Consider the following 25,462-nt stretch of genomic DNA (forward strand, 5'->3'; position numbering starts at 1 on the left):
TCACTGTCCGCAGGAATCTGGATTAACATCGGTCTTGGTCTTGTTCTCCTCGTCTGCCCGTGCTTGCTGTTGGGAGCTGTGCAGCTCTAATAAGAGAAATTCAAAATGCAGGCAGCCTTCGTGTGCTCGGTGAGGAACCAAAGCCTCGATGGTGGGATCCCTTCTTGGATGGGAATTGAGTAACGACTCATAGGGCTGGGACTACACACGTGCTAAGCTTGCACACACAAATCTCAGTAATATCATTAGGAAGTATTTGCAATATATGGCATTAAATATGACTTAATTTTTCAGGACCTAGTTTGTCAGTTGCTGGACAACTTTCTGCTGAAGTTGGCACTGGAATGGCTGCGCCTCCACTTTGAACACAACTCATTCTTGCTTTGAGTTAATTACAGAGTAGTGCTGAGTCTGTGGTCCAGGGACATGTTGGGAGAAGGACCTGCAGCTTTGGTTAAAATTGCAGAGGAACATTTGGTAACTGTAGTTAAGACAAAATAAGCTGTTTGGGGTAGGTTGCAGGCACTGTAAAATTGCATTTACTTATTGTACCTTGAACTGTGGTGGTCCCGTGGTGGTGTCAGCGTCCAGTTTGGGCTCACTTCACCCCAAGCTATGGTCTCTCTCTCCCCTGACCCTCGCTCCCATGCGTTTTTCAAAATCATCTTTTGCGGCAGCTCCTGGCCGTGTCTCCCACCTGATTTCGGTGGCGGAACAGACCTCACCTGCCGTACAGAGCTCACTGATCTCTCGGGAAGCGACACCCAGAAATTAAAGGGCAAGTTTGGGGGTGTGAAGCGGAATGTGCCAAATGCTTCGATGCGTATGTGTGAGCAGCCTGTTGTCACAGTAACTCGTCTGTGGACTGAGAGAAGGTGTGAGAACGGAGCATAAGCTCCTCCATGCACTGCAAGCCTGGAACCTGGCCTTGGTAGAAATCCAAGACTGTTGGGTATCACCTTGCTACTATTTGCCTCTCTCAAGTTGTGTTTGTTGGGAGAGATGCTGTGCCGTCTCCTCTAGCAAACATTCTGTGCTGTTTATCTGCTTCCACGCACAGATCCATCTTTGTGGAGAGATGTAGGAAAGCTCTTTGCAAACTTAATTAGGCTGCATCTGAACCGGTGGGCTGACGAGCACTTCCAGACGCACGGGGTCTGGGTTTTCCTGCGGCCGCTTCCCCACCCCTCAGGGACGTGCCGCTGTCTCCTGCCTCTGAAGCAGCTGAGACACGGGGTGCTCTGGCAGTGTCCCGGTTCAGATCGTGCGCCGCAGATACGCCTGCTCCCGGGGTAGGGGTTCTCGATGGGTGGGCAGACCCTCGGCGCTGGGAGACGCAGGGCCGCGGCCAAGCAGACCGGGAAGGTGCCAACACCAGCTGCGGTCGGGGCTGTGGAGAGCGTGTTGTGGGAGGCTGGGACCAAGAGCTATGGCTGATCCTGGGTGTGCAATAACCGTGGCACGAGTATCTTCTTTATTGGATCTCTTTTATCTTGCTTTGATACCTGTGGAAGGATGTGGGAGTCAGTGGTGTCCAGCCAACTGTCTGTTTTGTGCGGCAGAGACCTCTCCTTACTGCTCCTTGTCTGCCCACTTATTTGTGGCAAGATTTCCAGTTGTTTTCCATCATCATAGGGTCTAAATTACTAATACATGAAACCATGTTAACTGAGTTCCTAGTGGACTCTGCAACCTACTAAGTGGACTTAGTCTTTGACATTTCTTCTTTTTCTGAGAAAATAAAAGTAATTTTAGGGGTGGAATGCACCCCTCTCATATGACGGGGGTATATTTAGTTACTTCCTTAGTATCTGCGGGTAGGAGCGGAGGTGGTGGAAGGCCGTTGTGGAAAGGCTTTCTGAAGAAAGAATTAGGAACTCGAATCAACTTTTGATCAAGAAATGAGCTTCTTGTGTAAGAAATGTTTTGAAATTGGAATAACAGTTGTTGGATACTTCAAATTATTTAGAAGTCTAACAGCGAGAGCATCTTGCTGGCTGGGCCTGTCCCCTCACCGTCTCTCCCAGTGGCCAGTGTAGATGTTGGAAGAGCGGATGGTATAACAACGGGATTTAAAAAAAAATGACCGGCACCGCTGTTTCTGAATCATCCATTCCTGCATTGTGTAAGAGTCAGAAGTATTTTCCAGCCCGGTACATCAGAGGCAGCAGAGCACATCACCACTGAGGCGGATGAAGTGTTGGTGTGTGTGCTTGGCCCCAGTGGTCTGAACCCGGACCATGTTGTCCAGAGCCCAGCCCGAGCTGCCTTCCGTTGGAGAGCAGGGCTGTTTGTCCCGGCCGCTTGGCTCAGGACAGGAGGTTGCAGAAGTCATTGGCTGTTTCTTTTGGTAGAGGGCACTGTTGTTCTTCGCTCATCTCTGATGCCAACCTCAGGTGATGCAGATGCGTAGGTTGCAGAGGAGGAGGAGGATTGTGGAGGATTTTGGTACCTTAATGAAATACAGCTCTCTAATTTCCTGCAGTGAATCAATCGTCTCCCTCCTGGAGGTCTGCACCAGCCTTTGGGGAGGTCAGCTTGTCTTGTTATGGTACCCATCTCATAACTATCTCTGTGTGTCCTGCATGTGAAGGGATGAGCTATCTATTCCACCTTCTCTTTTGTTTTCTTGGTATGCTACAGAGTCTGCCTCGACTGATGATGATCCTCCTCTGGAGAACTCTATCCTAAAGCGAGACTGGGGTGGTGTTGAGCTAACAGGGGCCATAGCCTCATCCACAGGGAGACGGATGGCGTGTAGAATGATGGCATGGAGTTGCAGTCCTGTGGCCGAGATGCTGTTGGTGTCCCCCGTGGCTGTTTGTATTAGTCGGGTCTCGTTGGTTGTAGGGGTTCACTTGTAGCACCCACGTACCTTGTAACTTCGCAATCATTGCTTTTGACAAATACCTTGGGTTTTGACGAAAGACTACGCTAGGAGAGGAGTACAGACAGCAGGAAATGAAAAAATTCAGTCAGCTAAACTTCCCAGATGGAAAGGAGAAGCCCTGGCTGAGCAGCGAGCACAGAGCCCCAACACTACGGTTTTTCTGAGCGGGTTTTTTGAGAGTCCCTGCGTGGGGGGAGGGAGCTCCTAAGGAGGCATCTGCCTCAGAGCCCCAGGTTGGGAGTCAAAGTGGCACAAGCCCTGCCTCAGGAGCTGGAGCACCATCCCGAGAGTCCCTGCGGGAAGGAAGGTCCCTCTTTTACTTTTCCAGCCCTTCGAAATGGCATTGCAGAACGATCAGCGAGAAGATGGACATGCAAACGCTCCACTGTAGCTGTGCTGGGGAGCGGATCTGCACCTCAGCTCTGTGTGACGAGCTCCTGCGCTTGGTGACAAGCTTGGAGGTGGCTTTCTCGGAGGATACCAAGTGACAGCTCGCACAAAGGGCGCAGCCAGGGAGCAACACAAGTGCTGCAGATTGCCCTGCCCCGACTCTGTGTTTCACCTTCTGATGTTGCGTTCAGTCCCCTCTTTAGTCTGTACACTTAATGGTCCTGGGGAAAGACTTCAGCATGAGCTGAGCTGGAACCCTTCTTGGCCTACTGGCCACCAAGTCATCCTGCGTGACCAGCCAGCACGCACTTGGTGCTCAGCCGTCGCCCAGGCAGACAGGCAAGCTGATGAAAGCTCTGAGCTTGGGACAGGAAGAGTGAGGGAAGCGGGGCAGCAAAAGAATGGAATGACCAGCGTGGATTCGCCACGGACAAGTCATGCCTGGCATGCCTGATGGCCTCCTGCATTGGGAGGGCTGGCTCTGGTGGCTGTTGTACAAAGCCTTTGATACAATCTCCTGTACTGTCCTTATAGCCGTGTACTTCCACATGAAGAGTGGTGGTAGGAGATCTGCAGCCTAAAATAGCTTCCTCGTTAGCAAAGAAACGTGTCTGCTTTTACCACAGCTGGAGAGAGGTGACTCTTCCCATTTGGCCACTCATAAGGTGACAGTTCCCTGACAGAATCAGAATTTCCTCATCTGCAGACAGAACGTGCACGCTGAGCTTTCCGCAGCTGACTGCTGTCCTGGCTGGAGTTCTGCATGCAGCAGAGCAGCACATGGGAGCATGTGCAGAAGCGGCTGAAGACCTGATAACAATAGAGCTGTAGATTATGGAGCATTGATTGACACAGCCAGCCAGCTGCCTCTGGAAAAGCATGCAAATTAAATCCATCTTCCAAGAGCTCAGATAACCTCTCATCTCCCCCGGGCCTGGTGCACCGTCCAGCCTTCCAAGCAGAGCTGCTTTTCCCTCCAACGTGCATCACTTGTCATGCACGAGGTGGGAACGAGTCCTCTAGCTAATTCTATACTGGCATTTTAAAAATCCTCTTGATTTCTCTTTCACTTTTCTAACTTCCTTCCAAGCCTGATCTTGTCTCCATTACATTGCTGCTCAAGTTTTAGGCTTCCTCTCTGGCTGTGCTGCCTTTAACCTTGATCCCCTTCGTTTCTCTGAACTTTGCTCCTGTCTTAATTAATCTGCTGCTCTGCCAGCAGCTTCCTCTTGCGGTCAAGAATCAAGGTCAATGTTATGAATATCCCAAGGTGCTGCTTAGCTTTTAAAACTAGTATCTATTAGATTTGCTGGTATTTTTTTTTTCCCCCTTCCCAAAGTGGGAACTTAAAAGTTTTTGACAGTAGATTCTTTCCAGATTCCCTTTTCCTTAACATTTCCGGTAACAGAACACTTCATGCTGTCTTGACCACGTAGCAACAAAACCTTACAGTATCACAAGTAGTTCAGTGGTCAGGCTGAGGTACTACAGATGTTCTGGGCATGAACTGAACATCCCTGTTCCTTAGTGTAAGAGTACTGAGCTCAAGCAGGTGTATCAAGGAACAGTACAAAGTACCCAGATTTCCCATGCCAGTTCCTGTGTGAACCTCTTAGCCCGTTTATCTCACTTGCACTATGTCTCCAAGGAGCAGGGATCTGGTTGTCTTAAAGCACTCTTAGGCTGACATTTGAACTGTTCAGAATGCAAGGGAATTTGAAATACAAAAAAAAGCAGTTGCTTAAAGTGGTTTCTTCTGGGCTGATTTGTTGAGGCCTGTAAAATTAAAAAAAAAAAAAAAAAAGTCTGTAGCATTACTTAGTTTTAAAAAAAAACCCAGGTCATGGCTATTTGGCCTCCCTGCAGAAAGAATTTGAACTCAGCAAATAGTTTTATTGACATTACAGAGCATAAAGAACAAGAGGCTCCCTGGACCAAAGACTTGCACTGCTGCTTCTGGTAGCCTGGGAGGAGAGGAGTAATTCTGAATTCTGCATCTCTCTTGTTTCAGCAAAGCACTAGTCTGCATGTGGTGGACTCAGGCTTATCTGTACCTTATTCCAGAGCTCTTGACAGCAGTCGGTCCTTTTTGTTGCCATCCAAATGCCTGACCACAGGCTGGTTGTTTCCAGCTCTGTAAATTTTCTGGTCTGTTGATGCTGTAAGTTGTCATCATTAGTGTCTTCTGATCATTTTTGTTTCAGGCTGATTTATGTTTTACTCATTTCTGGCACTGTGTTTGATATTAGCTCAGACAGTGAGTTAGAATTTCTGTCGATTTTTTAAGCAACTGTATCATTATTAGTTGCTAATATCTTCTGATGCTCTTTTGTACTATGCACTTCCCATTGTTTCAGTAGCTCAACGGTCTTAAAAGAAATGGATACAAATCCTTTCTATATCGAATTCCCTGCTTTTCTTGGTTAACTTCTTCATTTCTTATTTTCTGGAGCTTGCAACAAGTATTTGCCCAGCTTCAGGCTGCTGGGCGGCAGGTGAAAGGTAGGGGCCTTGCTCTTAATTAGGTGCCCATCCTCAGGGCTGGCTGCACAGTCAGAATCCCAACGTGTGTGTGTGTGTGGAGTCTGGAGGGCTTCATCTGGTGCTGGGCATCTCATCACAGAGCCAGGAGCGTTAGTTAAGGTTAGGTTCCCTTGGGCAACCTGGATCTGCTCTGTAAGCCTGTAATTGGTTTGTGATACGTCCTCCGAAGGCAAAACGTGATACAGCGTTGCTGTTAAGTTCCAGGTGACCCATTTGAGTAATAGCAAAATTAGCAACCAAATCAAATCCTTAAATAATCAAGTTCTTACTGGGTTTAACATCTATCTCAAGATCGATGTCAGTCTTGCACGCTGTAACTGCAGGAGTTGTCCCCGCTCCCCTTGGAACGCTTGCCACTGACTCGGCTTTCTTCTGCTCCTCAGTTACTTGCTCTGTGCTCCAGGGCTTACTGAAAACATTGTTCCAGAGAGATCATCGGTGAGATCCTTAAAAGTGAGATCCTAGCTAAGAACTCCTACCTAGAAATGCTAATTTTAAGGTACTCACCTCTCATAGTTGTTGTTCAGCATCTCTGTAGCTACCACTAGAATAAAAACTACATAGTCACTGTGCATCATCTTTTTTCCCCCTCATACATAGAAAAGAAGTCTTGCTTAAGGCTAAACTCTTTAACTGCATTATTTTCATTATTGTAATAGGCTAGCACCCCTGCCATGATATAAAGACCAGTAAGTCTGATTTTTTTTTAATTTTTTTTGCATCTTGCAAATTAGTGAAAACTAGAATAAAGTAATATTTTATTGACTCTTCCTCATTTTAAAACCTTTTTAGGAGGAAGTCCACTAGATGTCCTACAAGTCTTTGAAGTAGTCAACAAGCACTGGTGTGAGGATTGACACAGTGTACCAGGGCTTCCCAAAAGCTGTCAAGTAGGCTTTCTCAAAGTTTGCTTAAAAAAAAAAAAAAGGTGGTTGAAAGCTAAACAGCAAAGGATAGACATAAGCAGGCAAGTCCTGCAGCAGATGGAGGTTGCCAGTGGTGGGTCACAAGACTTTGCAGATGAAGAGAGGCTGAATTTAAAAAAGAGGCAAATGTGGAGAGATTGTCAGGAGAATACAACGGGGTCTGAGAAAAAATGGAGAAGTTGAGTGATTTATTGGTTGCCTAAATGTGAGAATTGAGGACAGTCAGTGAAATTAGGCAGCAAGTTAAGGCCACAAAATGAACTATTTCCACGCAGCACGCGGTTGTGGATCTCATTGCCACAGTTGGTGCGGATTCAAGGCTCCAGAAGGAGGTTAGGCAAGTCCATGGCGGTTGCATCCCTTAGGTTTAGTAGAGCAATGATTCTGATATTCCCGCTGCTGAGGGGCAAAAATGAAGCCTTTTCTAGCACATTCTTTGTTCAGAGCATCTGCACTGACCACTGCTGTTTGCCAGCACGCAAAGCCTCCCCGAAAGCATCCTCCTGAAAGGTCTTCTCCAGAGCCTCCCCATCCAGGAAATCTTTTATGTCGCTGTGGAGATGAGAGCACCTGAATCTTTGGTGCTAATCCCAGTTGTTCTGCAGCAGGAGTGTCGTGTTTGAGAATCAGCAGACAGAAACACAAACGATCGTGCCCAGACTTGCTGTGGTTGTAATTCCTGCGCTCCTTGCAGTGTCACCGTCCTCGGTGGCCCTGTGGGTGCCTGTATCTCCAGAATCTCCATTCTCTGTAGCTGGCACCAAGTTCCAGGTCAGTTGTGCTGTCAGTGGGTTTCCTAGCTTGGCAACGAGCTTCTGCAGGGGGACAAATCTCACTTGCCAGCTTCCCCTCTTTACTCTTCGTGGTCCCCTCTCTCGGCTGGGTTTGGGACAGCACTCTGCCACGAGCAGCTCGTGATTCCCACAGGGGAGGGCTGCTCTCCGCTCTCGGCGGGATCAACTGAATCGAGGCCTCTTCAGCAGGATGTCAGATTGGTTGCATCTTTGCGCACTCTGAGCAATGTGAACATATGTGCTCTTGGATGTCTGTCACCACAGAGCTTCTGTTAAGGTGACCCTGTCCATCAGTGAGGTCATAACAGACACTGCTACGGCCATCTGGCACTTCCCTACCCCTGCTAAAGCCTGCACCTCTAAAAATAGACCTAGTACCAGCATCCAGGAAAGAACATGAATTCCCATTATGTACCCTACTTTGATGGTCCTGACTACTATGCGAAGGTCAGTTAAGCTAAATCTTTAGATCAGGACTCAAGAAAATTAGATGCTGTGGGCAAAAGAGCATACTCCAGAGGCATTCCTGTTTTTCCGTTCTGCCAGATGGCCAGACACACTTTATTTATAAGGTATGCCACACTCAGATAGCTTTAGCTGTGTCTGCATCCACGTACTCCAGAAAGGACGTTACAGGCTTTGGTTAAGATCCAGCTCAGAGCCAGAACTTGAGTGCAGGCTGCCCTGAGGGTTGTGGGCACTAAAATGTCCACAGGCCTGGCCACGGTCGTGTCTTCAGTGTGATCCTTTTGACTCTGGGGCCCTAACTCTACTAGAAACACCCAGTTTTGGTGTGACTGTTCCTCTCTGTGGTATCATCTTCATGTTGAGCACAGACGCAATGCTATGTTCATAGATGCAATGCTATGTTCCTAGGAGGGTTGCAATTCTCTCCGTGTGCATGGGGACAAGGGATTCAGCGTTTTGGTGAGAGTCAGCTCTGGGCGTGCTTCAGTGAGCTGGATCATCTGCGTGGAAGGTTTCTGCAGGCATCTTGCCTTGGAAGAGATGAGGACAGTGGCTCTGACTGCAGAGGACAAGGATGAGAAGTGTAAATATGACTGAAGTGCTGTTGTCCCATAAGAGCGATGCAGTTGGCAGCTGTGCAGATGGTTGTGCATTTGGCATCACGTGTTTTGGTGTAGATTCAGTGGTGTAAAAGGGAGATGTTGCATCCTCAGCAGGATCGCTCCTACCATACACCTCAGTGAAGAGCTTTGCTCTGTCTTCTCAATAACCTCCTCGTGTGTCTGGGCTGTTACGTCCTCCTGAAGCTGTCGTCTCCTGGGCACTAGGCAAAGCCCAATGGCCAGCAGGGCTATCATGGATGAACACCTCCGTCTTCTGCTTCTCCCGGTGCAGGGTTCACTGGTCTCGGTGAGGATGCTTTTGTTCTAGCTGCTTGTTCAGCCACAGGAGGAGGAAGCCCCTCTCTGTCGCAGTGCTGTCACACGTAGAACTTCGGGGCTTGTGCGACGCTTGGGCCGTGCCACCCTGTTGTGCAGAGCGTTGAAGGCTGAGATGGTAAAAGGGTGAAGCAGTGTCAGGTACTGCCATGCTGTTTGCTGAACCCTAGAGATCTGGGAAGGTGGGAAAAGCACGTGAATGAGTAAACAAAATGCTGCTCGGTGGCACCTCTGCATAGACCCGTGGAGACGCTGCAGCTGTATTCCTGGTCTAGTTGCCCTGGTTTGACTGCGTCAGCGGGCGAGTAGCCCTCAATGGGAAGCTTTCCACTGAAAACTGGTTCATATTTCACCTGCATTGTCCTCTGTGGAGAAGGAGCATACCGAGTGCGTGCCGTGCCACCCGCTGCTGCCTCTGAGCAGCTTTGCCCAGTTTCCGTTGCTCACAACAGCATAGTCCCTGTAATGGTGGGACAGTAACCTGTGCAAGTGTTCAGAGTGAAAGCGCCTGTCCCAGGCTGTGCTGAGGAATTGGGTCCTCTCTGGCATCAACAGAGCCGTGGTCCCCGTAACGAGGAGGTGGCTCCCAGGGCTTCGTGTGCCATGGGTGCCTTCTGTCCCTGGAGGGCAGAGCGGTCTGGAGGGAGGTGGCATGTGCCCCACAGCGGTTGGAGACATGGCAAAGGAATCCAGGCTGTCAGTACCGAAGGCATTGGTGTGGATCTTCACACTCGTATAGGGTCCTGGCACTTCCCAGTGCTCCGCTTGCTGCGTGTGGTCCAGGCTCAGGAACCCAAACCACCCCAGTGGGTCACGGCTCTGAGGCCGCTGGAGATGGCATTGGTGCAGGACCGGCTGTCCTAGCACGGAGGCGCCGGTGTGGGACCGGCAGGCTTTACCCTAGGATGTGGCTGTGGAAGCCATTGGCACAAGTGATCTTCCCTGGAGGTAACGCAGCTTGGGGAGTTCCTGATCCTCACAGACTTGTTTTATATCTATTTAAAAAAAAAAAAAAAAAAAGCAAAACCCAAACAAAACAACAAAGCAGAAGAAAAACATCTGTACTGGGATTGTGTTGTTGTCCCCTCCCCTGGTGCTGTCGAGTTGTGGGCATGTCCCAAGGGCCGCATCCTGCTGCTGAGTTCATGGTGGCAACGTCTCCAGCGCGAGCAGTTTGTGTGGGGAGCTGCCACTGCCGCTTCCCCTGACGCGTGTGGCCTCTGCGGGGGCTGCGGACCAGGACAGCCTGCCCCGAGCACCTCGGCCCCGCGCTGCAGGGAGGCGAGGTCGGACAAAGACCCCCCCGAGGGCTTCGGGCTCAGTCAGAAACGGCTACAACTGCCTGGATGGCACTGCGGGAGGTACCGTTGTGGCAGAAATGTGGATAAATCCACATGGAATAGCTGTGGAGACCTTCCGCTGAACTGAACCTCCTCGGGCCCTGCTGTGCTGGTTTGCTGGTTCAGCATTGTGGCTTTACCTGATCTCCCCACTCCCCTCAGGCTGACAGCCCAGCCCGTGGGTCCCCGGGAGAGGTAAGGCACAGATGCTGCTCTCTGACTCAGAGTTATCTGGGAGTATACTTTCATTTTATTTGCACTTTTTTCAGTTACAGATAAGCTAAAAATGCTAACAAGCATAACTGTATTGCAAGTATAACTCATAAATTAAGGGCAAGAGGGACTAATACAATGATCTCCTCTGTGCATTCGTGAAACGCAGGCCAAAATTTCATCAAATGTATCACATTTTGTATGCGAATTTGTTGTATGAAACTAAGAATTGATACAGCAAGGCTTCTAAAAGTATTCGCTCTCAGAGAAAAGTTGTATTTGAACTTCATAGGATAAAGATCAGTCATGGTGAAAGCATAAATTAGTTAACCATTCTGCATAAAATGCAGTAATACCACAAATCACTACACAAATACATCCTGGGGCTTTTCTCTGTTTCCAGTCAGCAGATCCCGGTGCCGCAGGGACATGAGTTAGTTCATTCTCCTGGCAGCCCTGGGAGGAGGAGAAGCGTCATACTTCAAGGGTTTCTGTGCTTTCTTGCACTTGAAATAAGGCTCCTGGCTGCGGCAGGCAGAGCCCCGGCCTGAACGGGACCCACTGCTGCCCCGGCCAGCGATCACTGCTGCTGGCGATAGAGGTGATGTGCTCCAGCCCCTGTCCTGCTCTGGCTCCTTCCCTGTGTGGAGGAGCATCAGGCTCCTCTCTGAGTGTCCTTCCTCCCCCTCAGCGTAATTCAGCATTTCTTCTTCTGAAATAATTCCCTTTCTCTTCATCACCGGCGCACTGAGGCCGCCCCAGCCAGATTGGCTGCCTGGCAGAGAGCCTGGAAGAGGCTTTAATTGTGGTGGCATCTGCTCATCAGCCTACTCCGAGTCAGGTGCTCGGGAGCATGGTTTGGGACGCGTGGGTGAAATCCACAATGGGCAGCAGCGCTCCGTCTGCCCGCACCAGGGCTGGGGGGGGGCAGCAGGGGAGGGGGGGTGCCACAGCACCTTGCTTGCTCCAGGGCTGAGACGCTGCTTCTCGGATGTGCTGTGGCAGCACGGCTGTCCCACCGAACCCCTTCCCAGCTTTGGAGGGTTCTGCCTGCGGTCCTGGTGCTGGCTGTACCCGCGGAGCAGCGCAGCTCTCCCTTGGCACTGAGAACAGCATCAGCCAGGCTCGTGGTCCAGCCGCTGCAGAGGACAAGACCACCCACCACTTGTCTTCACTGAGAGCATCAGCTGAATACGGTGTCTGGTCCAGGGTGATGAGACAGTTCAAAAAGCAATGAATCAGTGCTCCCGTACGGGATCGCTGAAACCGAGACAGGGTGTCTGCGAGCCTCCCGCGTGGGTGTGTTGGCACAAGAAGTGTCCATGTGCTCGAGAAGGCACAAACACGGACCCCAGCCTTCTCCATTCCTGAGACCACATCTCCTCTGACTTGCATGTTACTGCTTTTAGTTGGCATTTCAACTTAGAAGATAGAATCTATTTTAAACCCTCTTTCTTGACTAGCATAGAGTCTAACTGGTATTTCTCTCCCTCAATTCCTTATCTGCCTGATGGCTCTGTGGTTTGCTGTGATGTTGACCTCTCAGGTGGTTTGAAGTAGCTCTTGGGTGATACCCATAATGTCCCTGCTGCTGCATCAAATGATTAAAGAGATCAGTTTCCAAAAAATCACTTGTCGTTCTTCACCCAGTGCCGCGGTGCAGGCGTTGCGCCGGCCCGAAGGGCATGCAGCAGGAAAGGCGCGTGTTGGCTGCGGGGTCCAGCCCTGGGTTTGCTGGCGTGGGCTACTTGTGCCTGCTCACCTGTGGGAATGCCTGCCGTTCAGGTGCTCGTGGTGATGCAGCATGCAGTTGGTCAAAAATAGATGATGAAAGAGAAATTGCTGCCAATAATTAGAGGTGCATAAATCTTGCATTTAATAAGATTAAACTGAATTAAATTAAATTCTAAATAGTATTTAGAAATATAATTCCAATGTTCTGGAGAAACAAAAATGTTTATTTTCACATTCCAAAAGAGTTATTTTTTCTATTTGCAACCTAGCGTTGGTGCCGGAGAGGAGAGGAGAGGATGGGGATGTTCCAGGCACTGGAGGATGCATGGGCATGGCACCCAAGCATCTCGTCAGTCTGCCCTGGCCCAGCAGGTCTCTCTGTCCGGTCAGTTTGCATGAGAGCTGCTTCTCTCCCAGAACCTTTTCTCTGGCACGTCCGGACTGCTTTTGGCCAGCCACGGGATGTTAATATCCCTGTATTTTTATCTAATGTGTTAGGCAGACTTACCTGGGAAGAATTGCGTTTTAAAAAACTTTACAGAAGTGCTTTACAGGCAGTGTGTAGAGCAGCTTTAGTACAGCCTGCACCCGTCCACACGCTCCTCCTGGTTTCCTCCAGCGTTCTGCATTCCCTGTTTCCCTGCTCAGCCTGTCCTTTTGGGCTGCCTGTGCTGCTGCATGCGCCTGGATGAGCCCCTGCCACCCCCAGCACAGCCTGTCCCTCCGGGCTGCCCTGGTGTCCTCTTGCTCCCTCTTCTCTAAATATAGAGCCTCCCTCTCCACACCTATCTCCAAGTGATTCGCTCCTCTCCATCCATCAGCCTCAGTCCCCGGTGCCTCCGTGACGGTTCCATTAAACACACGCTCGGCAGCAGCTATATTTAGGATCAGGAAGAGAACGAGCCTTTGGGCTGCGGACAGCCCATAAATCCAGCTCCCGTCATCAAATCACCGTCCTTTTATCGGGAAGGAGATCAATAGAGGTGTTTGCAGATGAGGTACATGTGTCCGTGCATGCGTGGAGGGAGGCAGGGGATGAAGAGGAGGAGGCAGAGTAGGATGGAGAAGAGGGAGGAGAAGGGACTGAAGCACAGACGCGTGGGGCCGGGGGGACCGGACATCCTGAAGGCAGGAGCGATGGGAGGGGGTGTCTGTCTGAATGGGGTGTGCTGTGCCGCAGCAGCAGCGCGCTCCCTCCCTCGCAGGGGCCCAAGGGGACTGCGGATGTCCCTCACCGAAGTCTCTTTGCGTGCCATGAGGCGAACATGGTGGACGTGCTCACCGTCACTGTTGTGACCTGCTTGGGTCTGTGCCACGCCAGCGCCTCCACGGGAGCCCTCCTTCCTTCCCTCTCCCACCTCCTCCTCCCGTTTTTCGTACATCCACGTCAAGTTGTAAAGAGTTGTGGGTGCCAGCTTGTTCACAGGCACAGCAAACAAGACTTGTCCTGATGTTTCAGGTATTTCTTAGGCCTCTGCTGTCTTGCCTTATTCCCCGTCAGGAAGCATTGCGGGATCCCAGACGTGTGCGTGGCGTGCAGGCAGAACTGGAGCAGGAGGTTGCTCCCTGCTGCCGCTGTCTGGGTGCTGCCACAGCAGCGGGGAAGGAGCCGGTGTGCGGTGCGGGTGCTTCCCCGACAGCACATCAGTCCCCTTGAGAACGCGTGGTGCCTCCTTTTCTTCATGGCCGCAGCGTGCTGTGCTTGTGCTGCCAGGGGCAGAGTCCGGTGTTCCCCCGACTCGGAGCAGAGAACCCTGTGCCTCCACGGAGGACGGTGAGGAAGGTGAGAAGCTGCCTCAGATGGTCCAGGCGAAAGGGTTACCTCCTTTAACTCTTTGTGGCGTGTTGCTGTGCTGATCAGTCCTTAACATCTCTGTTTCTTGGCATAGCGTGTCTTTTTCCCAGTAAGATTAATTCCTTGGTTCTTTGAGACAGTTTTTCCCAGGACTGCAGGGATGGGGCTCGGTGGACGACTGCCTAATCGGAAGATTCACGGGGAGCCATCAGCCCCCCTTGTTGTATCATCAGGCTCCAAGAAACCTCCCTCCGGATTAGGTAAACACCCCAGGCAATGCACAGCGGCAAGGCTGGAATGGGACGTCGGATCACCAGGGGCTGCTCCCTGCACCGTGACGTCCCCAAGCGCTCCTGAGCCACGGCACGGGCCGGGCTGCACCTCGCCTCGTCCTCGCTGTCTGCCTGGGCTTGCTGGGGGGTTGCTGTGCACTCGCTTCTTTTGGGGGGATTGCCAGAGCACCCACCTTGATCTCTGGGATGCTGCATGTCCAGTGCCTTGGGGTCTCACCGTTTTGATCACGTGCCCCTCAGTAAAAAACAATTTTTGAGCACGCGTGCCCTGTACACGTATATTTACTTAAGAGTTATGCACCTGTACTACTCTGCTAATATACTACGTGCACTGTAAAGCGCATGCAAAAATAGAAACTGAAAATAGTGAGATGAAGATAGAACAAACAACATTTTAAATCTGTTTTAAAATAATTGTTTTAATGGTACAAAAAAATGTTTTCTTCCCATGCCCCAGTGATTGTCTTGCACACCCACTTTGGAGACCGCTGCCGTACGGAGCCGTCTGACGAGGCAGGAAGGAGAGCCGTGACAACGTGGTGTGGGGCATTTTTCTGGGGGGACGAAGCGCTGGGATGCTAGGGCTGTTCTTCAGCTCTTCTGAGAAAAAAAAGAAAAAAGCTAGAAAAAAAAACCCAAAACAAACATGCAAGAGGAGCAGAAAAACAAGAATTAGAGGTGAAAAAAAAGTAAAGCTGTGTTTTCAGTAGTATGAACAAGTAGTGTCTTTGGTGATTTTATTTCTAAACTTTGATGAAGTCATTTGTTCTTTCAGCCGTGCCGATAGTCAGCATTGCTTTGCGTGTGAAATGGAGGTGCGTGCTGAGGGTGAGGTTCCCCGAGAGCAGGACGTCTGTGCCGCTGCGGGTACCTTGGACCCCATCAGAGGCCCCTGTGGGATGCAGAGGCTGCAGCCAAGTCTCTGGGAATGGAGGGCAGCCGGTGCCTGTGAGGGAACCCGAGCGGCAGGACAGCGTGTCGGTGGGGTGGCAGGGCTGCTGCTGCCACCTCGAGGGCTGTCCTCTGTCCCCAGGGTGGGACAGTGGCGTTGTGGCTGCTGAGGCAGCATTCCCCTCTGCCAGCAGCGATGGTTTCATGTGATGGTGACACCGGGATGAAAGGATCCAAAGTGCATCCTGTCCTCGGCTTAAAACAAAGTTTGTTGAATCGACAGCACTGTAATAACAGTAAAAACTGCCCCTCTGCTTTTGCAGCCCCTTCCCATGGGCTGTTGCCATTCTGAATTCCAACACAGGTAAAACCAAATGTTTATTTTGTGTTGTTACTGCTTTGGGTGCAAACAGTTCATGTCCCTACTGAGGAAAAAGGTCAGTCTCTTCTATACTTTACTCTTCATTTCCTCTCTTATTCATCCCCTTTATTCACTCCCGCTGACTGCCCTAGTTAGTGTGCTTAAAGACCTGCTGAATTAAATCAGACCAACAGCCTACCTGGTGGTGTAGCCAGTAGTGCAGGGAGCAGCACCAAGGGCTTCACAAGAAAGTGGTGGCACCATAGAGGAGTGGAGTTACCTGATGTTTGGAGTCCCGTCACCCTGCTGTGGCCATGGATGGGTTGGTTCGATGTGGTGTACTCAGTCGGGTTAGTGCGAGGACCCAGTTGCTTTCTGCAGGGTGAGTCTTACATACTGGTCCCGGGTCGTGCAATAAATTCGTCTTTGGTAGTGTGATGCAAATTCCTTCTGTGTTAGGAGAATGGTAGCTCAGATTCTTTTCCATGTCCCTGTCATGTCTTCTCTTAAGCCGTTAGCTGCAGACCGTATTTTTGGGTGTCTGCAGTAGCATCTCTGTCCACTTCGCCATGAGTCAGGCTGCCTTCCTTCAGCATCCAGCAACCTGGAGGCCCTGGCGTCTCTCTTGTTGTCGGCTTCACAGATCAGGCTGGCAGGTTCTCTGCCTCTTTCACACTTCTGAGACTGGCAAGTAGACTCCTGAGCTGTTACACCCTGAAGGGGAGACTTGGTCCAACAAGTATGGCCTGAAAAGCCTGCTGCCCCGGCTTTGGCCAGAGCGCTCTTGGGGATGGTGCCAGGGTTAATAGACGGGTGGTAACAGAAGTCTCTCTGGGATCCCACCTTTCCTTCATCATAACTTGTGTGCACCTGGCGAGCTGGGTGACCACCAGGTGAGAAGGAAGGCTAGCCAGGACTGTCAGCATGTCCTCTGCGGGAACTGCATCCCTCTGCGCTGAGGCGTGCAAGAGTGGTGTGGCCAAACACAGCAAGGGAAGGAATCTGGCCGCTGCCGTGGGACATGGAGCGTGCGTTTGCCTTGCCAGCACTGATTCTCCTCTTCGGCACTACTTTGGAGTCTTGGTGAAATTGAGCCACATCTTGATGGGATTTGGAAGTTTTGGTGAAGAGGTCTTACGTTCACAGAGCCGTTTGTGTGCATACGGGACTGTACACAAGCACACATGGGGCTGATCACACTGACACTTGTCTGCACACAGATTATTGGTAAATGCATGCATGAACGCGGGGTTCACTCTATACATGTAGGGGAAGCAGGCACAAGGGAGAAGGGTTCTTTAACTCTCAGCTTTGTGATGTGTCTTTTTTTTCTTGTAGAAACCAGAGAAGACAGAACAAAGCGCCTCTTCCGACATTATACTGTGGGCTCTTACGACAACTTTACCTCTCACAGGTAAGCATCAGTGTCTTTGCTTTGGGATTCCATGGAAAAGCATCTCCTTTTCCTGACATATATGTTGTTTTAATTATTTATTTTTTTAATTTCATGGCAAGAAAACTTTTATGGTTGTTTTGGTCTGTCCAGTTATAGTCTAAACAGTAAGTCCTAGATAAGGCTTAGGTGAATAAAACGTTGAAGCTGCAGAGCAGTCTGGCTCATGTCTCAGTTGAGGAACAAACATTCTGGAGAATTTTTGGTGTGGTCCAGGAAGTGAAGAACATACATTGGATGCAGATGCAGCGTTACAGCTTTACTCTGCAGGGAAAAAGAGGATGCTGTTGTGCAGGGGCTGGCCTGAAGGCAGCTGCCACTCCAGCCTGTCGGCAGTACTGGAAGTGCTGCCTGATACAGGGGTGTTCACCAGCGCTGTTCTGGTTCATGGCGATTGAGCGTACTCGCCTCGGCATGGAGCCTGGCCCTTGGGAGGATGGTCAAACTCTACAGGGAACTAGTCGTGAAAGCAGGGGTGACGTTGCTGGTTTGTGCTTGGTATGACCATGTGTGGCTGGTGGATATGTCCGTAGGAGGCTGGCCTGTAGGAATGGGTCTGCTGGTTGGGTTTGGGAATACGCTTGGGCACTGGGTTTCTGGGTTTGAGGGATAAAGGTAGGGTTACTCCATGGAATATGATCTTTGCTTGTGGTCAAGCTTTAGTGCTCTTAAAAACTATAGGTCATTAAAGTAATTGGATGGGCGTTACTGCTTATGACTTGACAGGAGCAAATTGTGAGAATTCATTATGCAAAAACCAAGTTAACCTGAAATCTTGGAGCTTACCAGAAAAGCAGTGAATGTGTTCTGGTTTACCGAGCTTCTTATCCCAAGTCTGACTCCATGGGTCTGAGGACTTTTTACTCAAAGAAGTAATGTGTGTAACTTGTTTTGATTTTCAAAAATCCTGTGACATACTTCTTCAGAGCTGTTTATTTTCTTAACTGATCATGAGGCAAAAGAGAAAACACTGCTATGACTCAGAAAACAGTAAAGAAGAAAAACAAATGGGAGAAACGATCCATTTCCACCATGGCCAAATGCTACAGGGAACCCCTAGAAGGTCTCTGCTGGGGTCACTGGTTGTTCTTGGTCTTAAAGGGCAGGAAATATGTCAAAATTTGCAGATGAGTCAAAATTACATTCCTTAAGCAAAAGAAGAGTAGGTGGATGGGATTGCATCAAGCCAAGTTGATAAACAGTGTGATAGTAGAATAAACTTATTTTGGCACATGCAAGGTAGCACACACCAGAAGAAACATTGAGGTACTCTTGCCCATTAAAGATCTTTCAGCTCTTCATAATTGTTTAGGAATAAAGATCTGATATCACTGTGGAATCGTAGTGAAAACATCATCTTTAGCACTGAGGCATTAAAAAAAAAACAGATGAAAGAGTAGGTCAGAAAATAGAAGTAAAGCAGTCGTCAAGGAGGGTCACTGGTGACACTGGGTACTGGATGATGAAACAACAGCTGAACATCAACACAGAAGAACAAAAAGTAATGAATGTGGGAAAAAAACAGTAGTAGTATTTCATATTCAGTGAAGGTGTTGGATTGACTTTGGCTCAGGAACAGGATTGGGGGCTTGCTTTGATTCCAGTCCAAACCTGCAAAAGCAAATTGAATTGTTGGAATTGTTAGGAAAGGACAAAAGAATAAAATGGAAAATGTAATTATGAATATCTTTGTATAAATCTGTGATATACCCACATCTTGAAACCTACATGCAGTTTTGGTCTTTCAGACCACAGTCATACTTGAAAAGTTGGCAGGGAAAACTAACAGGTGCTCAAAACTGTGAAACATCTTCCATAAGAGGTGAGACTGAATAGTCTGGAAAATGCTTTTCAAGCAATAATGCTGAAGGAGAAGGGGGTTGGTAGAAGTCCCTAAATGAGTGACACGGGAAAAGTGAACCAGAGGTAGTTATAGAATCCCCAACTGGGTTGGGTTGGGTTGGAAGGGACCTCCCAGCCCATCCAGTCCCACCCCTGCCATGGACAGGGACACCCTCCACTAGCCCAGGTTGCCCAAAGCCCCATCCAACCTGGCCTTGAACACTGCCAGGGAGCCAGGGGCAGCCACAGCTTCTCTGGGCACCCTGTGCCAGGGCCTCAGCACCCTCACAGGGAAGGATTTCTGCCTCACATCTCATCTCCATCTGCCCTCCTGCAGCTTCAGGCCATTCCCCTTGGCCTGTCACTCCCTGCCCTTGTCACCAGCCCCTCTCCAGCTTTCCTGGAGCCCCTGCAGGGACTGGAAGGGGCTCTAAGGTCTCCCTGGAACCTTCTCTTCTCCAGGCTGAACCAGCCCAACTCTCTCAGCCTGTCTCCACAGCAGAGGTGCTCCAGCCCTCGCAGCATCTCCGTGGCCTCCTCTGGACTCTCTCCAACAGCTCCATGTCCTTCATGTGCTGGGGACCCCTGAGCTGGACGCAGTACTGCAGGGGAGTCTCAGCGGAGTAGTGGGGAAGAATCACCTCTGCCTTCTTTGCGTCAGTCTTTACTGGTAAGACCCGGCCCAGAGGGTTGTGGTCAGTGGCACAAAGTCTAGTTGGAGGCGAGTCATTAGTGCAGTACCCCGGGGTCAATACTGGGTCCAGTACTGTTGAACATCTTCATTAATGGCCTGGGGCAGAGCACACCCTCAGCAAGTTTGCAGCCCGTACAATATTGGGAGGAATGGCTGATACACCAACTGGGTGTGCTGCCATCCAGAGGGTCCTGGGCAGGCTGGAGAAATGGGTGGAGAAGGAACCTCATGAAGTTCAACCAAGGGAAATGTAAAGTCCAGAATCTGGGGAGCTTCCAGCTGTGGAGATATCCAAAACCTGACTGGCCATGGTCCTGGGCAGGCTGCTTGAGTGGGGAGGTTGGACTAGATGATCAGAGGAGTCCTCTTCCAAGCTCACCAGTGCTGTTGAGTTTCCCGACTGGCAAATGTAGACTGATGCAACTTTTAAGTCTTCTTGTTGAGCTACACCTCCACAGGAATAAACCTGCAGTTTGGACAGTTATTTCCAGAATTGCACATGATGTGATGCATGCTCCCAGAATCCCTTGCCAACTCAGGCCCCTTGTTCAGACCCTTTCCTTCAGGCCAGTTTATTTTCCATGTAAGGCAAAAGAAAAACTGTACTTAGAAAAAGGTGCTCGCCCTTTGATCTGTGGGCCCTGTGTTGCTGCAGAGGAGCCCATCTTGGCTCTGACTTGTTCCTGTTTTCCCTCTAATCCAGGGGAAATCCCTTCCACTGCCATATGTGTATTTGCCACAGGTATTTGTCTGCATGAAGAGTCTGTGTTGAGGAGGAGGGTGCTGGGAGGGATGGCAGACAGGAGTCATCTCCCACAGGTAAACAAGCAGCCGTCCCATCTGTCTTATAACTCGGTCTCCAGGGACCCTCATGACAGGGCAGCTGGGAGCAGAGTTGTTCTGCTGGAGGCAGTTTTGCTCATAGTGGCCCCGCTTCCCCAGAATCGACCGGCAGAAGAGGAGGAGGAGGTCATGTGCGTTTAGCCAAGAGGAAGCCCACATCTTTCACCCTGAAGTCCCCCAGGGCTGTGTGTCAGGAGGATGTAAGCCTCCTCTGGACCCGATCATATCTGGCTTCTTGCAGATCATAGTCCAGTTGGTCTTGGCATTCCCGGGTAGTTGGTGCATGCAAATTACTGCTAAACTGGACTGCTCTGCTGAAGCATGCCTGGGATCAGGAGCGATGCTGACACCGGCGGCGAGCACTGGGTGTTTTGACACATTTTGATGGGTTGAATTGCAAAAGGTTGGAGGATTTTAGCTGCATTGCCATAGTATGGTGTGCAGTCATGCATCACAAAAACATGAGGACGGCCACTCTGGCGCATGCTACGGGTCCTCCGGGCCAGTATCCTGCGTTGCACAGTAGTCAATGGCAAGTGCTTCGTGCAGTTAGGAGAACAGAATAAGCAACCCAAAATATTAGTCCTGCCTGCAGCAATTTTCTGTTCAGAGTCTTTCTGAGCCAGAGGCAATGTCTTTGTATTTAATCTCCTTTAATGGGTTGTTATTCTGTTAATTTGCCCGATGACATGCAGCTCGCGTGCTTTCACTCCTGAGATGGAGAAGGAGCTTGGGTTGGCTTTGGTGGAGGCGGTGAGACAGTGGTGGCGCTGACCAGTGGGGACCTGTGTCTTCTGCTCCTGCTGTGTCAAAGTGCTTATAGTGTGGAGACAGGGAAAGAGGAAGAAGTTTCCTAAAGCGTATATATATGCTGTCACTCACTTGTAGGTTGCTCTGAGCACAAAAGTGAAACATAGCCGCACCGTTTGGTTAGGGAAAACCGGTGCGAGGTAAAACTAGTGGCTGCCGTTGTTACCTTCCTTGAGACCAGGCGCTGGCCTTTCCGCAGCCTGTGCAGCACCCACCGCCCTGTCTGCAGGGGTGGGAGGTGTGAGCAGCGCTGCTGGAGCCATCAGCCATCCCACCAGCAAAAGGCATCCCGCGACAGAGGCACCAGGCAGTTGCAGAAGCACCATTTCAGTGGAAGCTTCTCTGCTCTGTTTGCTGGGCTCAGAATGTGGCTGTTGCCACAGCACGGAGATGGCGTCGGTGGCTTGCAGCATGGGGCTGAGCACGGGGGAGCGGAGCCGTGCCATCAGGGGTGTGAGGGTGCATTTTGTCTGCGTTACGGGGTGGGAGTGGTTTGGACTCGATAGTGGGCAGGTTGTGGACGTGGGGTGGTGGTCAGGAGTGTGGTGTGAGGATTCACACGGTGGGTTTAGGACCACCTTAATAAATAGGATAAACAAAATGCATTTTTCCCCATTTTTTAAAATATTAAACATTTGGGTCAATAGATTGCTTGAAAGCAGAAATTAAGAACTAACTAAGGTGTTGTAAGATCACTGCAGCAGATCGATTAACATGATTTGCAGGAGAGTGCGTGTTCCATCATCCCTGACTTCACTGGAGGTCTCAAACGTGGGAGAAGATTAACATAATGACAGTGTTTGAGGAACAACTTAAAAGTACTTGAGAAAATTACACACGAGTGACTTCAGAGTTCAGGAAAAGCCTTTGAAGTAGTTGCAGGTTTGAATGGATGCCCTGTGCAGCAGAGCAGGGAACAGCATTCACACGGCTGAATTGCAGATTTGGGCAGGGTATGTAATTTCCTCTTTTTTGGCTTAATAAGGTGAAAAGAAAACTACGCCTATATGGAGAGGTATACATGAGAACATGAGAAGATACTGGGCTGTATACTGAATAAAAATACTTTCTTTTGTGGAGTCAGCCTCCGGGGAAGCAATGTTTCCAAGCCGTACCTTCACAAGCACGTTGCCAGCAGCGGTGGGTAGGGATGAGGGCGGCAGCGGCAGAGGAGAGACTGTTCTGGGCAGGGTCCCCACCTCTCTGTTGCAGCACGCTGAAGCATAACCATAGTGTGAGGGAAGGGAGCAGGAGGCTGCTCCGGAGTCGAGGTGTGCTGGGGTGCACCCAGGGTCACCAGAGGCAATGAGAGCCTTCCCCAGACCTCCGAGGACGAGGAGCACGGGACAGGGCTCAGCAAACCTAATCTGGTCTGAAATAGGAATAAGGCAAACAGGAAGAGAAGTCTGAGCTTGTTCGTATCAGAAAGAGGCAATCACAAGGGGAATTGACTTCTCTGATGAACTATGTTAAGGGAAGAGATTAAAGTGATTGGAAATTAACTCTATAAAATTAAGAGTCCACATTCTACAGGGCACAGCTGGGAAGGAAAAGAATTGGGAGCAATAGACAATTTAGGATTTATTTTTTTATATTAATCAATCACGGGGATTAGTTGACCAGGGAGAGAGATTACAACTGCGAGTATTCACAAGCCATCTGGATGGGCCTCCCCTTAGAAGAGGGGAAACGGGAAGAAGTCTCTAAGCAGGGATTTCTGTGCCCTTAGACGCTGTGACTGGCCAAATATGTCAACATACAGAGAATTACAGACTAGTTTAGGTTGGAAGGGATGTCCGGAGGTTTCTAGCACAACCGGTTGCTCAGAGCAGGGCCAACTAGATGAGGTTGCTTTGCATGTGTCCAAGGTTGGAGGTCCCATGGCACCCTTGGGCCCATGTCCTAGTCTGCATTTCTGTGAAATACATCTCATTGTAATTTCTTGTGCTTCAGTTTGTGTCCATGGCCTCTTGTCCCATCCCTGCGTGCCTCCAGGAGTCTCTCTCTTCTGTACAGCCTCCCATGAGGTAGCTGCAGTGGCAGGGAGGTGTCCACGATCTCTCCTCCAGGCTGCGAAAGCCCGGTGCCCTCAGCCTCTCCTTGTACCCCCTAGCCCCCATCTACTCAGGCAGAATGAATCGGTAATATAAGTGACTGGTAAAATCACCTAGAAATCCTTGGGGCTGCACCAATAACTTGCTATTTCTCCTTTGCCCCCACATGCAGGAGCGCGGCACCCGTGTTTGCCCCGCACGGATGTGGCTCCATGGCTGCCATTTCCTTCTGGTGCTGTTCAGGGGTCATCCCTCTTGGCAGTGTGGTTGTGGCTCGTACTCCCCCCTCGATTCTGGCATCTTTGCCCACGTTGGGCAGTGGGTTCCCCATCTCCTGAGCACCTCCTCTGCACACCGGTGTCCGAAGGCCGTATGTGCCTCGGGGGGCCGGGGCCTTGCAGGTGGTGGGGACATGCAAGCAAAGAGCTGGTTCCTGTTCTTCCAGACAGGACCAAGTTAAAGGAGTCGCCCTGGATTTCCTTGAGCTGTTTCATGGCGGTGCGTGCTCCGAGACAGCTGCCTTGAGTCCTTTCCACTCTAGAGCTTATTTATTGGCTGTTCTCGCCTCGTCAGTCCCCAGCGCGCTGTTAGTTTAGGATTGGTATTAAAGTGTGCTGAGCGGGTGGAACCCTCCCCAACTTCTGCTCCCGTGAATTACATCTAAGAGGCAAGCAGCAGGCAGGGAGTTGGAAATTGCATTGGCTTTTTCTGTCGTTCTGTCTAGTTGTGACTAATTAGCAAGCCCAGAGAGAAGCCGTGTTACAGGCAGGGCTCAGCGAGGAGTGTGGAAGAGGCCAAGGTAATGGCCTTGCGGGGCAGGGCATCGAAAATACCCCTGCAAAAGGCATTTCATGCTTAGAAACAGGGAGTGGGGATGAATCTTTGACAAATGTATTTGTTGTGCAACTTGAGCTGCTGGTCAGACGGCGGCAGCCGATCCAGAGAGGTGCCTGCTCGTGCTGTGTTACAGGCAAGGGGTTTTACAGCGGCAAGCCCGTCTAGCTGGAAACAGGTAATTTGCACTGGGCTGGTGCAACCTGCATTTCTATAGCAACAAAAGCGTAGAGGGAGAAAACTAAATCTCGTCTTGAAAAGGCTTCTGTATAATCCCACTTGTCAAATCAACGTGCCTTCAAAAGAGTCTTTTAAGATCTTTTGGTGAACAGTATCTTTTGGGACCACTTCCCTCTTGCACAGAGTTTCAGGAACGTGCATGGTAACTGCTGAGCTCCCCCCAGCCGGCGCTCTCCCTCAGCAGCTCTTGTGCTGGCTCCTGTGCCAGACTGCTCAGCTCTTCCTGAAATTTAGGATTTCAGAACTGGTGGGTAATGCGAGCCTTTGGGGCCTGTTTTATACAAGAAATAGGACCGGGGAATGATAACGACAAACTGATGGCAGCGGTGTGCGGCCAGCCAGCATGAGCTGTTTGAGAGGTGCAGAGCCAAACGGCTCCAGCCTTCAGAGCTGCTTGTTCATGATGAAAGGAGCATTGGAAAGGGGAACTATTTACTAACCCCCCTTCATTCTGTTAAAAAACTATTCAGGACCACTGGCTAGCAGATCGGAAAGCAGGTCCTGGGGAACTGTACGGACAACCTGTCCAGAAATTATTTGCCAGGTGCAGAAAAGTTGGTGGGGTTTCCCTTTAGTTTTTCCTGTCTTTTTGCAGGCAAGCAAAGGATGCCGTGCCCAACATCACTGCCACGAATGTCGCTGTAGATGAAATGCTGGAGCAAAGGGTTTATGGTGGGTGGTGGGAGGGATGGTGCACGCTGCCCGCGGTATTTGTCAAGAGACTGTTTTCTGCAGTGCGTTTGCAGTAAGTTTTGGTCAGGTATTAGACGGAATACAGCCAGGTCTTGGTGAAGAGGTGACAACTGGTAGAGCTGTTGGTCACTGAAGAGCTCGTCTGAGACTGAAGTCTTTCTGGCTCCTGCTGTCTTTCAGGTTGAAAGTCTTGGAAGCACACACCTGCTTAGCGATGGATTCCTGTAAGGCATTTTGTTCCCGACAGCTTTTGGAGTCATGTGGGTAGTTCTCGGCAAGCATCAGCTGGGCAGCAGCTGATGACACATATAGGATGTTAGGAGAGAAATAGAAAGTCTACTAAAAATAGTGTTGTACTTCTATGTAAATCCACGGTATGACGGTCTCTTACTTGCAGTTGTAGTTTAACCATCTGAATAAGA

The 25,462-nt window shown here is 50.2% G+C and overlaps 1 protein-coding gene across 3 annotated transcripts in view; it reads left to right on the plus strand.

Moving 5' to 3' along the window:
• Positions 1–25,462, plus strand: part of SHANK3 (SH3 and multiple ankyrin repeat domains 3) — a 382,463-nt gene that overhangs the window by 239,533 nt on the left and 117,468 nt on the right. For all 3 annotated transcript variants that reach the window (XM_075742957.1, XM_075742888.1, XM_075742921.1), the window contains exon 15: positions 16,916–16,991. In XM_075742957.1, coding sequence (XP_075599072.1) covers positions 16,916–16,991 — 76 coding nt within the window. The remainder of the gene's footprint in view (positions 1–16,915; positions 16,992–25,462) is intronic.

Source organism: Balearica regulorum, chromosome 1, assembly GCF_011004875.1.
Source record: "Balearica regulorum gibbericeps isolate bBalReg1 chromosome 1, bBalReg1.pri, whole genome shotgun sequence".
NCBI lineage: Eukaryota > Metazoa > Chordata > Aves > Gruiformes > Gruidae > Balearica > Balearica regulorum.